The sequence below is a fragment of the Chiroxiphia lanceolata genome, chromosome 2 (assembly GCF_009829145.1).
Source record: "Chiroxiphia lanceolata isolate bChiLan1 chromosome 2, bChiLan1.pri, whole genome shotgun sequence".
Taxonomy (NCBI): Eukaryota; Metazoa; Chordata; class Aves; order Passeriformes; family Pipridae; genus Chiroxiphia; species Chiroxiphia lanceolata.
The window spans coordinates 40,993,193-41,009,856 of record NC_045638.1 but is presented as its reverse complement, the minus strand read 5'-3'; the positions used below and the strand labels follow the sequence as shown (position 1 = coordinate 41,009,856).

The following is a 16,664-nucleotide window of genomic DNA, read 5'->3' as shown; positions in this document are numbered from 1 at the left end:
TCCTCCCATATGATACATTCTGTTCTTTGCTACATCGTAGTCTTTTTCCCTAAAAGACCAAAATGTCTTCCCAAAAACTAGTTTTCATTTATCAGTGGTAATATTTCACAAACTAGAGAAATATTAAGGTACGTATTTTGCCAACTACAGAAAAAGGGCACATTTAGAGAATACCCAAATTTCAAGACTTACTCAAAATGTTTTGTGAAAGGTAAGTGTAGCACATACATTTTTAGCAAAAGTTTTGAAAGTTTCACAATTTAAATGCTTTTAAAGGCATAAAATAAAAATCACCCCACTAAATTATTAAAGAATTATCTCCTTGTTTTATGAAGTCAATACTTTGAGCACCTTGTTTCTTTGCAACTCCAAAGGCTGGGCTGCTCCATTCTCTAGATTCTTGGGGTCTTTTTCTCTTATTGTAAAGATCCACTCCTCTGAATCACTCCCACCTGAAGCCTGACCATCTGCTTCACTTCAAGGGAAGGGAAAAAAAGAAATACATAGATTTTATTACCTACACCTTACCTATTGATGTTCATTCAATATACATGCTAAACATAACAACTACAGTCAAGACCAAGATCAGATTCTATTATGCAGGCCACTAAGTATAAAGACAAGTATGAAAAGTAATGTAGTTTATCTTTTGGGTAAATTAAGAAAAAAATTAAACAAAGATACTTCATTAAATGTAAGGAAGTGAGGATGTAAATTTCCCAAGTTCCATTAACAAATAACATGAAGTGTTTCATTGCTATCTGAAAACTGGCTTTAGCAGAGTACCTCAAATCATTAGGGAAGAGGGGTGGAGAGGAGTGCAGGGATTAGAATTAGAAAACTAATTCACTTTTTTTGCTTAGAAAAATAGCTAAGGCACTAGCTTGGAACACCTTTGTGGAAGACCATTCATCCCCAGTCCACTAGCAAGGCAAATTTTCCATTTAAAAAAAATTGGCTTAAAAATACAGATACAGAGTGGCTTTAATAAACTACATTACCATCAATCAATCTTTTGCCTCACTGTTTGTGGATGGCACAGGAATTTTTTCTATAACTCCTGCTAAGTTAAAAGAACAAAAATATTTATGCTAACATTAATCAATCACTGTGACACATTTCTCATCTCACTACTATAAATATCCTAAGTTCATTTCTTTCTGATTTGTGAATTAAGCATGATCTGCAAGAAAACCACCGACTGAAAGGGCATCTAGTGGCCATTGTATAAAAAGTATTTAGTGCAGCCTACCAAGTCAAAAACCACATGACCAGTGTAAGAAAATTCTCCAAGATTTCTGCTTGAAGTCATATAGAACATCTGTCTGTCACTGAAAGAGGCGGGTCTACCTTCCTTATATACATTAGCTCTAGCAACTTGATCCAACAGAAGAAATATTTATTGATTTGAAAAATTAGTATTGCAGCGTGCCAAATCAACTCACTCGTTTATCACATCTAATGCAAGGAGTGCTGTGAAAGCAGAGGAGGGCTTAGACAGAATGATAAATTGTCTCACAAGCCCTCAATAACAATTCTAGATCCACTACTCTCCTATACCAGGCTATCAAAGTTGGTCTGATATTCCACAGGAACAATGAACTGTAATCTCAAAGTTCTGTTAATAACTGATCTAAGAACAGTTTTAGGACTAGTAACTAAGCTTCCAAATTAGCCTTGATTTGGGGCTCAAACTGTGGTCACTGAAAGGCATGAAGCCATTATTAATGTAAACAAATATAAAGCTGTAATGTCACCCAAGAAAAGAACAGCCTGATGCTTGCCATTAGCATGTAGCATGGAATTTCAGAGAACAGTCATGTTTTCTTTATTATGAGCAATTTAATGCATTTGTGAATAAATTGTGGCAGCCTCTTCACTTGATTTTCATTTGCACAGTGCTACTTGGCTTTGCAGTGAGAGATCTTCTGCTTGCACAACAGCTGGCCTTATGTCTAGAAAGAACCCTAGACCCCACATAAAAGAGAAGGTAGTATAGAATGTGGGCCAGAAGAATTGTTCTCAGTGACTGTTACTTGTATGAAATCCCTTGCAATACTGAAATTAAGATTTTGTTAGTTTACCAAGTCTGCTAGCTGAAAAGCTAAAAATAACAGAACACAGGGATGTATGTGCTAAAAATAACTATTTGGCTCCTGTATTTACAAAGGATATTTTACAGACTCCTCAAACTTACGTATCTGAGTCATCAGAACTGGAGTCATCATGACTTTGTTCAGACTTCCATCTCTTGTGCCTATCAATGAGGTCAGTCAGATAAGAAGTTTTCTTTGAGTTTCGTAAAATGAATTTGTGTTTTAAGAGCTCTTTTGCAGTAGGTCTCTTAAAAAAAAAAAAAGAGAAGGTTTTTTTTAATGCATTTGAGAGTGTTAAGTGACTCACTATAAAAACGCAAAGAAATCCAGACTTCAGTCTTGATACAAATGAGATTTTAAATACATACAGTATCTAAAAAAAAATACATGTCACATATGTCACACTGTATTAGAAAAGATGAAAAGCACTCATGTAATTCATATAAACTAGTCAAGTTCAGTTCTCTACTATATACTGACAAACAGATGAAACTCACAAAGCTTGGGTCCTTGTTTAAGCAGGCTTCAACAAATTCTTTGAGGGATTTACTGAAATTTCCTTCCAGCGTTGGTGGATTGTTCTTAGGAATGAGGAATAAAACCTTCATTGGATGTAATTCTGAATGAGGTGGCTCTCCTTTTGCAAGTTCTATGGCTGTTATGCCTAATGACCAAATATCTGCCTGTAAGAAACAATGCTTTTAACATTAGGTTGGAGAAAGAGAAGAAACACTGTTGGCTTGCTATCCTAGTTTAACCCAGCACCACACAACTGCTTGCTCACACTATCCCCCAACTGGATGGGGGCAAGGGAGGTAGAGAATTTGAAGGGTGAAGGTGAGAAAACTTGTGGGTTATAACCAGTTTAACAACTGAAATAAAAGGACAATAAAAATAAACAGTAATGAAGAAGAAAATAAAGAGAAATAAAACCCAAGAAAGGCAAGTGAAATAAACAGAAACAACTGCTTACCACCAAGTGACAGATGCTCAACCAGTCCCTGAGCAGCGGACCCCACCCCACTGTCCCCCTAGTTTTATTACTCAGCATGATGCTATACACCATGGGCTATCCCTTTGGTCAGCTGTGATCAGCTGTCCCAGCTGTGTCCCCTCCCCACTCCTTGTGCACCATCAGCCTGCTCACTGGTGGGGTGAAAACCAGAAGAGACCTTGACTCTGTGCGAGCACTGCTCAGCAACAGATAAAACATCCCTGTGTTATAAACACTATGTCCAGCACAAATGCAAAACACAGCCTCATACCAGCTACTGTGAAGAAAATTAATTCTACCCCAGTCAAAACCAACACACTTGTAAAGGTAGATGTTTAAGCTTTACTGTAAATAATTTCATAAGTAAATTGGTTCTATGTGGCCAACCACATAAAATAAACAGCATAAAACAGTTCTAATAAGCAGAGTTTTAAAACTTTTTGAAATCAATACTATTGCAGTTATAACTGGTCTTGAAACACAGATATTTTCAAAAAGCAATGGTAGAGTTTTTATAAACTATCATTTTATCTATCATAGTCAAGTACACTACGTAAGTATGGGTCAAGTTTCAAATATTTACATACAGGAAAACAATATAACATGCACAAGATTTTTTCTTAATATGTATTAGCTAGTATAACCATCAGAAATTTAATAAATTAGGATGTAACTTTCCTGTGGTTTAACAGTATCTTATATATGACTCTTACTCACAGACTAGAGAAATGCAGTCTTGAACAGTATTATTCAACTTTTTCAGCCCAAGTTTTGGTCCAACTAGCCTCTGAAAGTTTTCATCATCAAAATGTGTTACTCTTTTCAGTGAATGCTGTCTCTCTCAACACAAATCCTATTGCAATCTGCCTGAAGTAATGTGAAGTAACTCATTATATTTCTCTGTGTTCAGCTGAAATCACACACCCAAAAGTCAAGAGAATGGATGAATAAATCCATCAAAAAGGTGAAAGAATACCAATTAAAAATTGTTATGTTTTCGGTTTTTTCTGTTTCTTTTCAAGTGAAAACAGAACAAAGACTTATTCTCAGGAAAACAAGAAAGAACTGATGTGAACTGTTTGGTTTTACTCCCAAACAGAACATTTGGAACTTTGCTATGTTGTAAACAGTAGAGATTTCATTTAACACTGCTGTCCTCACTAAGTATCCCACAAATCCACCTGTGTCTGCTCCATTGATATGCATAGTTATCTTAGACTAACTCATAGAGGACCACAAGCTGATAGCTGCAATGTACACATCCATTCTGCCATCACAGCTACAAGGCCCGACTCAAAACAATCTCCTCCTTCCTTGTCCAGACAGTATTCTACTGTTAAGAGCTTAGTTACTTAATTTTACAAGTAAGTATGAAAAAAAAATTAGACTCAATTAGCATACCATTGAATTTATGAAATGACATTTTGTTAGCACGTTACAGAACAGTTACTGAGCACAAAGGATACATAAGCATATGAGCCCTGAGTTTCATTTATCTTTATAAGCGCATTGTCAGCTAAGTTGTCCTCAAGTCTAACTGCGAGTAACTTCCCTCTAGCAGGAAAGCTTTCCTTGGTTATGAAAGAGAAATGTCACCTGGGAAGACGAATCTTAATGTTAACTACTGAGCATTATTATTCCCAACTTATTCGGGATTTCAGTTTCTTAAGAGGAAAGTGTTAAAGCCATATAAATGGATAGATTTTCTTCTGCCAGACTTTCACTCACAGGTGGAGCATGTGTATGTAAGTATAAACATCAAATTTACATGTGTATGAGTGCATAGATATCCACTCGCATACATACATATGTATATAAATACTTCCTTTTTTCCTCTTATAACTCTCAATTGCTAGTGACCTTCCTCCACAAAAACTAATGAAAAAGTTCACCAACTATGGTTGTACACTGAGTGCTTTGAAGTCCAAGATTGGTTTTGGAAGCCCGTTCCTGTTGAAAACGCCTCCAAATTCCTCTGGAACCATATCCTCTCCTTTCACAGATAAAAAAGGATCTCAAAACAGTAAGTAGCAACCACATGTGTCTCCAAGTTTCTAGGATGCACTTGACTGTGTCAATGAAACTCCAGAACAAGCACAAATCAGTCCTCCAAATGGAGAGGGATAAGTATGACCTTCAGAAGTGATGGCACTATATCAGCACTAAGTTTTACCACGTTATGATTTTTACAGTTTCAAATCTTGAATAAAAATTCTTCTTCCAAGTTCAAATAACAGTCAGCAAGTCACTGGTAATTATTATTTATTGCAGTACTGCCATAAGCCTCTCCTCTTCTAATTACTAAAATTCAGTCTGACTTTGAAGCTCTTATAAGTCAAAGAAAACAGGGTATGTGCAAGAGAAAACCATTTTAAAATTAAATATCTATTTTTCTATTACAAGTTACCTAGTATAATGGACAGAGAACTAGATATGGGAAAACTGAAGCAGGTAAGAAAACCTGCTTTCAGATGAAGAAAGGAATCAAAACAGGAAGAACTATTGCCAAAAACCAGAGCACTGCCAAACTTTTATTGGAACCCCTTACACTTGGGAACTAGGAGGATTCAACAGGGTCAAGAACAAAATGGAAACACAGCAGCTACATAATGGAACTTGCTTGCACCTCTCTGAGACAATGATACAAAGAGGACAGTCCTGCTTAAAACCTGTCAGGAATGGCCAGCTTATGGAAGGAGAATGAGATTAGCTTCGGATGTCTGTGTTCTCACATATGCATAAGGTTATCCTAAAATAAACAGGCCTTCTCAAGTTTTTATTGCACAGCCAACTATTGTATGTGCAATTTAATCTGTTCTCTAAGTGCCAGAACGTGCACAGATGCATGTAAATATCTCTAGTTCATTCAAAACGTGAGCTGTGGCTTTCTAGAGAACTCATCAAGTATCCAAGACCTTTTTATGTCCATGTGGCATTGCAGACTAAAACAACCAGAATGTAAAACGTGAGGATTCAATCATGCTTTGTGCAACTGATGATCATTCCCAGGAGCCAAACCTGATGATGACCACTCTGCTAAATCAAAATCCTGTGTACAGATAAATTGGATATTAAACAGTAAACCCGCCCTGTATGGCATATCTAAAAGAACATGGTCAGGATAGCATAGACCTATGCAGCACATTCTTCCACAGATTAATAACAGCACTTTTAAACAACACTTTCACACCCACCAAATCCATATTCTTCAACAGTGTTGCTGACTATTTTTTTCTAACAACAAGTAGAAGAATACTACCATTTTGTAAATATTTGTTCTTTTCCACTTTTAAATAGCAAAAAATACTCATCAATAGGGTGAGATAAAAGGTGTATGTACTCATCAATACTGTATTATTTCTTGCCATCTGGATTGGTTTAATAAACTAGGAAACTTAAAGTTTGGATACAAATTAGGAAATCTTTCCTCACCAACAGCTTTTAGCTGCTAGGTATCATCTAAACACACACTCATCTAGACACAGCCAAAGTTATTAGCTACATTCTGAAGATCAACCTATGTAATTCAAGTTAGAAAAGGATGGGACTTTGGCTAATACCTTGAAATACCTTACCTTTGAATCATACGCCGATTGCTTTATTACTTCAGGTGCCATCCAAAATGGTGTTCCCACAAAGGTGTTCCTCTTTATCTGTGTATCTGTTAGTTGTCCCGCTACTCCAAAATCTGCTAGTTTTACTTCTCCTTGTTCAGACAGCAATACATTAGCAGCTGGAATAAAGAAGAGGAAATAACAGATATGAGGACATTTGATACTGTAAGGGTGTTCCCTTTTATTGCATGAGCTGTTCTAATATTCTTTCAATATAGTTAAAAAACAATTTACCTTTAATATCTCTGTGGATTTTCTTTTCTGAATGCAAGTAATCGAGTCCTTTGAGGATCTCCCTCAATATTGTAGCAATCTGGGTTTCATCAAGTGAGCCAGGTTCTAACTAGGAGATGCAAGGAATGTGTAAATATATTTTAAAAAGGGAGAAACAGAGAGAACAGAAATAACACTGTGACTATAAAAAGAAATTACTCCTTTTGTTATCCCTCAAAACCTAGTTTGCTAACTTCACAATGTGAGACAAAATAGAATATTCTTTTTAAAAATACACAGTTCTAAACTAAGTGGCCTGGTGAACAACATGCAAAGAAATAATTTATCTAAAACAGTTTTTAAAGTTTGTTAAAGGTGCCATAAGGACAGTTATTGCTTTGTGGTCAGGTCATGGATATAAACATTGCCTTTGAAAAGCATCTATACTGTAATCTGATTATTAACATTACACTGAACTTAGATATGCAACTCCACATCACCTATGTGGACCCTAGTCTCAAAGCCCAAGCAAGAAACTAAGACATATAAGGCACTACACCAATCACACAGTCTATGACTACATACTGCATTGGATTTTGTGAAACTCTCTAAAACACAACTCAAGCCAGTAGGCTGACAGAATATTACATATCTTAAAGTGTTAACTTTTTTCATATAAAACTCAACGTATAAATCTGCTAATTGGTAGAATCAAAGACTCCAAGTAATTATTTTTATTAGATAAAGTAGTAGTGGTACATGATCACAGAGCTCTTTACATCTGATATAAATTCTAAAAGTGAGAATACCACTAACTCTAAACAGACAGAGGAAAGGTCACTACACTCAGAGAGGTTTCTTAACCAATAAGGGCATTTCAAGAGAGACAATGAAACTTTGTGTCCAACAATTAAGATTGGAAATATTCCAGTGTTCTAGTTTACTCCAAAATAGCAGTCACTGAAGCACAATAAAAAGGTTCTATCTCTAAAGCTTTACTCTGTGAGAAGGAAAGCATTTCAGACAAAAATTAGAAGTAGTACATCCCTCAGAAATCCTCATCTATTACATAGGAACAGACATAGTATTTCATTTCATTTCATATTTGCTTTATCTTTGTAGCTTTAATTATAATATTTTTTGCTTTTCCTTAGCTTTAATAATACACATGATATTACCACTCCCTGAAATCCACTTAGACATTCTCAAAGCTTTGCTCCAGCCAGGCTGCGAGCACCCCTTCAAGACTTGGTAACATGATACATCTAATGGGGGAAAACCTCTTATGTCAGATGTCAGCTCAACTTAGTGAGGAGGAAGTTACCGAAAATAGACTAAGTCTGAGAATATTGGCACTCGTACCTCAGTCACAAACTTAAATTATACTCATAGTTGAACAACAATTCACAAAGGTGCATTAAATGTACTTTGTCTTGTGAGGCGTGATTTTCAAAACAGCCAGTGCATATTCAAGTACAGAAAACACCAAGCTAGCATGACATGTCTACACTCAGAACATGGAATCCAAGGTGCCTTGAGTATGGAAAAGTGGCAAAGTGTGCCAGTTGTCCTACCAGATTCCAGTTGAAAACCATAATGTGCATGTTAGAACTAGGAAAACATGCAGCAGAATATAAATTGAAAATTAATGAATCACACAAAAGGTGCTTAATTCACACTTACATGATGATTTCAGTTCTGTGGTGCAATTTCTTCAATAACACTTTAAAATGTAACCACAGACTTTGTACTATTTCTAGGCAACAAACTTAAATAAACACATGGTTATCACACAAGTGAAATGTGTGTGATGAAAAAGCAAAAGAGAAGAAAATATGGTAACATTTGTTCTTTCATTCTGTTCCTTTATATCTATAGAAAGAGAGTAATAATTAATTTATAAAAGCAACCCCAGTTTCTAAATGCTTTTCTGTCAGGGAAAAAAAAAGCTATCACAACCATAAATAAACTTTCTTTATCGTATCTTTATGGGGAACATGATGAATTTGTACACAATGACAGAATTCCTTCTAACAGATGTGGAAACTAAAGGTATAAATGGGTTTGAAAATGCACAACCTGCAGGAAGTTCACATTTAATATCCCCTCCTGTCTTCTGGACGCCACCAGCAGAATCCCTTCAGACTAGCCTTTTCCCTTTCACTCTTTCCTCAAGCAAAATTAGTTGCCCCATTTGACAACTGCAAACTATGCTACAGAGACATTCTGCCTCTATTAGTATAACAATTTTCACATACTTAAAACATCCATTGTTATTTCTACTTTTAAAATCCAAAATAAATATAAGATGGTGTGTGATTTGGGAGGGGGTTTGGGTGTTGGTTTTTTTCAATAGCTGAAGTGAATGACAGCATCCTGTCACAGAAAACACACTCCACACTGAACCTTGGGAATTCTAATTCAAAACTGGGTCCATCCAGGTGCAGAATGAAGCACTTTGCTCTTGTTAAATTTCATACAGCTCATGACTGCCCAGCCCTCTGGTTTATGCAAGGCTCTCTGTAAGGCCTCTCTACTCTCACTGGAGTCCACAGCTTCTCCTACTTTGTAATATTTTTACAGCCTAAACTGTATTTCTGTCTATTTAGGCTTCAGTAAGACTTCAAACAGGGAATCTTTTGTATGATTGTTTGGGGAAGCGGGTGGTAGGGACGATACTTTAAAATGTATACACTAAGAAGGGTTGTGGTGGCAGAATTAAGAGACAGAAAAAACTATTTTCAGTCACTAGTGCTCTCTGGTTGACTGAAGATTAGCACTCTAAGATGTTTATATCCTGCTTCCAATATTATGTTGCTTAGTTCCCTTCCATTTATATAAATAATCAGTCGTGCCTCATGGAAAATAACATTTTTCTGGCATTGACAAACACTTTTCTCTTTTACTGAAAGGAAACATTGCCACAGCCATATGACCTTTTATAGTTTCCAGAATTGTAAGATAGGAAAATAATTATGTGAGGTAAAGTAACGAAAACCCATGCATTATTTACTTACGAGATCAAGGGCAGAGCCTCCACCCAGATATTCCATTATTATCCATAATTTTGTATCCTGCAAAACAAAAAAAAAACCCCAATGAAAATGTATATAAGTTTAAAAAAAAGTAGTAAGTTAATGGGACTTGTTCCATTCTTTTTGCTTAAGAAAGCATCTGTAGTTATGAAACACCACTAACATTTAGCTGTTTCTCAAAAATATCTTTGGATTGTTTACTCAAGAGTGCATGCATCTCCATGCATGTGTGTTTTCAATTTAACTCTGTTCCTCTAAATTAACAAGAAGAAAGGTACTTCCCATTTACCAATGTGTAGGAACGCAGAAGCTCATTGCTTCCAAGTAACTGATGTATACTTCATGTCACACCCAAACTCACTTCATGGTACCTCTTTTGTACTGATACTAATACTACTAGAATATAGACAGTATCCAGAGAAGAAGAAACTTCTCTTCAATCTCTACCAAAGAGTCAAGTAGCAGAAGGAAACCTCTTGCCTTTATGCTGACTAGAACCGTCCAAGCATTCTGAGCATATTAACTCCCAAAAGCCACCCACCTCCTTATCCAAAGACATATCTTTGTGCATTTTGCAAAAGTGTCTTCTGAGGCAAGAAAGGTACAGACAGAGACCACTCAATGAAAATGTAGGAGAATACATTTTCATTTAAAAAAACTGATTACAGACATTCCAAATAATAACTGTGTTGCATAAAACATATTCCTTTCCTTAGAAAATTTCTTGATTTTGTTTATTATCTTTATTTGTACAGATCCTCCGTACTATTTTCTTTAACAAGCCTAAACCCTGTCTACGTCAAATTTAATTTAGAATTTATTCTTCACATTTCTACATTGTTTCATTGTCTTGAACAGTAATCTGTCTCTGACCTAGCGAAGAATACCTGTAAGTTTTCTCCACTAATGCTTATGCACTTGATATATGGTACAGAATTCTGAACAACTGTGTTCGAGAAACGTGAAGTCAAGTAGTAATAAAGATTATTTAAGCTGATTACAGCAATTTACTAGCTCCAGCTAGCAAAATGAAAGCTAACAACAACATCAAGTTACTATATTTCCAAAGGAAAGCTTGGTACATATTACAGTTCAGTTCAACACAAGATACACAATACAGTATGCTAAGACAGAGACTGGACCCAACCATTTCTTTCTACTCTTTACAGCATCCTATTCCCAAATACACTAAGAGAAGCAGTTCACCTTTTACTTGCAGTACCAGCCTTGATATACACAAAGGCCACAGATCTACCAAAAACATATTCAAATGAACTTGCTGCATGGAACATACTGGGTTTTGGTTTAGTTTTTATGATAATCAGGTTACATTAAGCTTTGTTAGTTTTAACTCTGTGGTATGCACCAAACTTTCACAAGACTTCCAGCATAAAAAAATAGGTGTCTGTCAGAGCAAGGAGCACGTAAATAGCAACAATATTCATTTACTTTATCCTACAGAATAAAACTTCATGTAAAAATAACAGCTCACAGCCAAGGCAGCTTAGAGTCTGAATATTCATCTATAAAGATGGATTAAAATTTTTAGAAAAGTGATAAATCTATTACAGAGTGTAACTTCTAAATCCCCTGGGGGATTAAAATTTTAGCCCTTAGGACTCACTAACGTTTTTTAGTCATTATGATATCTGTAGTTCCACTGCATCTGTCCCCTCTCTCATCTCAGAATGCACTTTTTTCCTACCTCCAGTTATATATATTGTACTATTTCTAGGTAAGACCCTGGATTGGGTTCCTTCATCATCCACTGTTTTTAACATACAGATTCAGCTAAAGTTAGATACCTTTCTTCAGGAATCAACTCATGTTATTTAACAAACACAGTCTTGTTAAAAACATTTTAAAAGAGCCAGAACACATTTTATAGGAAGAGTCATTAAAAAATATAATCTATCTCAGTATCTACATCTTGATGCTTACTTTCTGCAGACACCACAGATATTTCAAGAACTGTAACTCATCTTGAGACAGTCCCCTGCAGTACTGAAATACTTATTTTGCTGCTAAAGAGTTTTTCAGATTTTACCTGTCCTTTCAAGGCTCCAGGTCCTAACAGTTTCAACAAGAATGCTTCTGAGAAGTGTCTTATAGTAAGTCATTTCATCTTCAGAAATCTTACTAAATTTGATCAAAATTTTATATATATATTTTGCTTCAGTCTGATAAAATGTCTTTTAGAGCTGCATGAAATTTCCTGAATATTCAAAATTCATGACTCCAAAATTTACATTTAATTTTAATAATAACTTAAACACGTCAAGTGTATCACTACCTTTTAGTTCACTGGAAATGCCTGGATGGGAAAGAACAAGGTAGAACAAATAAAATCCATCACCCTCTCAAAAAAAGGTAAAAAAAACCCAACAAAATACCAAAAACAAACAGAAGAAAGAAAGAAAGAAAAACAAACATCCACAACACCACCTCACCTAGAGATCAACAAGAGATGCATCTTCCCTCTTCTATTACCTCAATTACCTCATGATTTTAATGAGCTAACAACTTGAAATAAAATATAGTTTCCCAAAAGAGAAACTCTCCATAACACTAGCTACTAAATTCCCCAGCTGAAAATTAGAAATTAGAGGCAGAAAATAACAAATGAAAATATTTAAGGATATAATTTTAATTACATAGTTACAAAATTATGTAACACAATTACACAACTACAAGTTATATTATTCACAGTCTTTTTAAAATCATCATTTATCCTTTCAATGCTTTTTCTAGTTTGCTTAGTCTTTGCTCCTGAAACTTTCATCATCAACTGCTTCGGGCCACACATCTGAATTTACAGTACAAAAGCTGTGGATCCAGTACACTCAGTAATTCTATATTTGAAAACAAGTGAAGTATGGAAATGCAGTTAAGAAACACACACAACTGTATCTGTATCCCAGTGTGCAGCTAAGTAATAGCAATCTATTACAATCATGCCATCTTTTTATCTGTAGTCTTAGATTCAAAGTCATTTTTAGTTTCCTATGGTTCCTCCATGCCACAGAAATATTACTCAATTTTATTGATATTTGGGTTTTTTTTTTTTCAGTTTTCATCATTCATATGAAGATTCTGAACAGATGTCATTACTATGGTAGCAAACCTTACTATCACCTTTCACTAATTCTTGCTGGATTTTTTGGTTTTTTTAGCTTTCTTATTTAAAATCTGCATACCAAAAGACACAAGTAAATCATTTTGGTGAGACAGTCGTAACAAATTTTTTAATATATATTTCATCATAGAGACAACAACCTACATACACCGACTTTATGTCTGTGGTGGGTTGGATGCGAGGTATCCCCCAGAACCACTCTGTCACTCCCTTCCTCAGCTTGGACACAGGAGAGAGAATATAGCGAAAGGTTCGTGGGGTGAGGTAAGGACAGGGAGAGATCATTCACCAGTTAACCTCATGGGCAAAGCAGACTCAGTTTGGGGAAGTTAGTTTAATTTATTACCAGTCAAATCAGAGCAGTATAATGACAAATCTTAAAACCCAAATCTTAACCCTTTCCCCTGCCCCCTTCTTCCTGAGTTTTCACTTCACTCACAATTTTCTCTACCTCTTCACCCCCAGAGGCACAGGGGGACAGGGAATGATCATTGTGATCATTTCATCACATATTGTCTCTGCTGCTCCTTCCTCCTCAGAGGGAAGACTCCTCACAATCTTCCCCTGCTCCAGTGGAGTCCCTCCTACAGAAGACAGTCCTCCACAAACTTTTCCAGCTTGAGTTCTTCTCATATGCTGCAGCTCTTCACAGACTGCTCCTGCATGGGTCCCTTCCATGGGGTGCAGTCCTTCAGGAACAGGCTGCTCCAGCGTGGGTCTCCTGCAGGGTCACAAGTCCTGCCAGCAAACCTGCTCCAGTGCATGCTCATCTCTCCACAGGGCCACAAGTCCTGCCAGGAGCCTGCTCCAGTGTGAGCTTCCCACAGGGTCCCAGCCTCCTTTGGGCACATCCACCTGCTCTGGCATGGGGTTCTCCATGAGTTGCAGGTGGATTTCTGCTCCCTCATGGACTGCCATGGGCTGTAGGGGGACAACCTGACTCACCATGATCTTCCCTGTGGGCTGCAGCAGTATCTCTGCTCCAGCACTTGGAGCACCTCCTCCTCCTCCTTTTTCACTGACTTTGGGGTCTGCAGGGCTGTTGCTCCCACTTATTCTCATTCCTCTCTCCAGCTGCAGTTGTGAAGTTTTTTCCCCTTTCTTAAATCTGTTCCTCAGAGGTGCTGCCACAGTCACTGATGGGCTTGGCCTTGACCAGCGATGGGTCTGTCTTGGAGCTGGCTGGCACTGACTCTATCGGACACAGGGAAAGCTTCTGGCAGCTTTGGGTCCCGTGCTACCAAAACCTTGCCATGTAAACCCAATATAATGCCTTGTAACAACAGCACAAGGCAAGTAGAGCGCTACTATCAATTGACTTTGGCATCACCACAGCAACAGGCCTCCTTCTTTCCTTCTTTTCTCAGTATCTCTGGCATGCTTCACATTCCATAACACCTACTGTCACTTTCCTTTTTAAAGCTGCCCAAATTCTTTTTTTGCCTGAACTTTTCACTTTCTTCTGTATATATTTCCCACTTTTGCTCTCAAAAAGAACACCAAAAGCACTAAATTTTTCTTCCATAGCCTAGATTAGTAATTATATATTACACATAATCACTTATATTTTGAAGAAGATACTACATTTATATACTGACACCAGCAACATTCAGTGCTCCATTTTAAAATCTGAAATAAGACCAGTTTTCTTGTTTTAAGCATCAGCCACAACATAGCACTGAATTTTCTTCCAAATACAGTGAATCCAGGTGAGTCATCAATCCAAATTTAGAATTATTATTTCTCTATAAGCTTAGATGAGCACATTAATGAGGGCATGTGGAACATTGCCTTTTTCACAGTAAGAAAAAGAGGTTTTCCTCTGATGCCATGAAACTGAGATAACTAACAGCTTTGGAATCTAAAAGAAGTTCTGTTACAAAAAGATAGTTTCTGTAAATCCCTTCCAAACTATGGTTGCTCTTCTTGAGGTTTGACTTCTGATTTTAACTCTGGAACCACTCAAAAAAACCTTACAATAGCAGCTTTATCTCTAATGAAGTTTCCTCGATTATATCATGAAAGTATTTGCAAAATAAGCACAGCTACAGCAGGTAAAGAATTTCTAATATGTAGAAATCAAAGACTATACACTGAAAAAAAAGGCCATGCACAAAAAAACCCCTCCATCTATAGAGTCTCAAAGGCACGTTTTAACCAAAATCAGACAAGTATAGAAGATGTACAGAAACAAGTAATCAAGATCAAAATGTTTGTTTATAAGTCCTTATGAAGTTAAAAAAAATCTGAATAAACACTGAGAGATACTTTTTATTTCTTTTTCTTCTACATGAAGAACATACACATTTTTTAGGACTGAGATATTATACAGGAGAGACTGACCTAAAGCAATCAAGCTAAGTATGTATTGATGAAAATATTTCTAAATCACCTTTCTTTAGTGAAGAAGTGATTGCAGAGGAAACCATAACACTGAGTCACAAAAGAGAAGGACCAGAAAGACTTGGAAGTAAGCACACTGAGTGATCTGTGCAATTTGAAAATATCAGTACGACAGTGAGCTTATGTTTGTTTCTAATTACCCCCCATCTATTGTGAGAAAGAGAATTTCCCATCTTAAATCCATTGTGAGAAAAGGTGTTTCTCACCTTAAATTTATGGTACACAATTATCAGCAGAACAGAGGGTATTTATAAACATGCATAAAAAGCTTGCTTAGTTACAGAGATAAGCCATGTCCAAATTCCACTTAGAATCTATATTTACAAGCATTTTAACTTATATGAACAAGCTATAAATTATGTATTTGATTGAAATAACACAACGGATTTGCTAATCAAAATAAGAACTAGCATAAGTTGATCCACGTACTAAAAGTTTTACTATCACTGGATTAGTAGAAAAACCTGGAGTACTGAAAAAGAGAAACAGAATACCTTGGACAGAACCTCAAAGTACTCTGAAAAGAACAAACTAGTTCCAAAACTGAAAGGCATTGCATAACATGATGTGTGATACTTTGTTTAATAAACATCTCAGTTATGCCAAAGTAATAAGGGCAAGGAACAGAGTCTTATATTTCAATACTGGTATAAATTTAGTATTAATTCATAATTCTCCAGCATAAGAAACCAGATCAAAAGAACCTTGAGATATGCAATGTATACAACAGTGTAACCTCTATAAATTGCATTCCTGCTACAGGTTGGTACCACTACTCGTGGAGCTTTTTCTCTGTTCACTTCATATATAAATACATGAAGAAGTCTGACAACTTTAGCTACCAGAAGCTTCTTAAATACTTGCATACTGATTCTTAGATGCCTGACTTCAAAAACATGATGCATAGATCATGGAACTTCTCTTCTATATCTACTTTAAGTCACCCTGCCAACTCATTCCCTCTATCTTTGACAGAAAGGATTTTTTTCAGGCTTTATTCACCCTTGTGCTTTTAACAACGCATTTGAAGCCCCCGCTGCTCGACAAAGCCACCAGGTGGCAGAACCACGTAATACCAAAAGATGCTTTCACCCACCCCACACTCCCCAGAAAAGAAGGACCAGCCCCAAAATAAGCTGTGCAACCCACTGAAGACAGAAGCACAAAACCATC

At 36.4% G+C, this 16,664-nt stretch overlaps 1 protein-coding gene across 1 annotated transcript in view; it reads right to left on the bottom strand.

Moving 5' to 3' along the window:
* STK24 (serine/threonine kinase 24) overlaps positions 1-16,664 on the bottom strand; it is a 56,218-nt gene that overhangs the window by 7,612 nt on the left and 31,942 nt on the right. Inside the window, exons 3-8 of the mRNA XM_032681070.1 lie at positions 9,935-9,991; positions 6,939-7,047; positions 6,666-6,823; positions 2,594-2,779; positions 2,198-2,343; positions 352-475 (exon numbers count right to left, since the gene is read on the bottom strand). Of these exons, the coding sequence (XP_032536961.1) occupies positions 352-475; positions 2,198-2,343; positions 2,594-2,779; positions 6,666-6,823; positions 6,939-7,047; positions 9,935-9,991 (780 nt within the window). The remainder of the gene's footprint in view (positions 1-351; positions 476-2,197; positions 2,344-2,593; positions 2,780-6,665; positions 6,824-6,938; positions 7,048-9,934; positions 9,992-16,664) is intronic.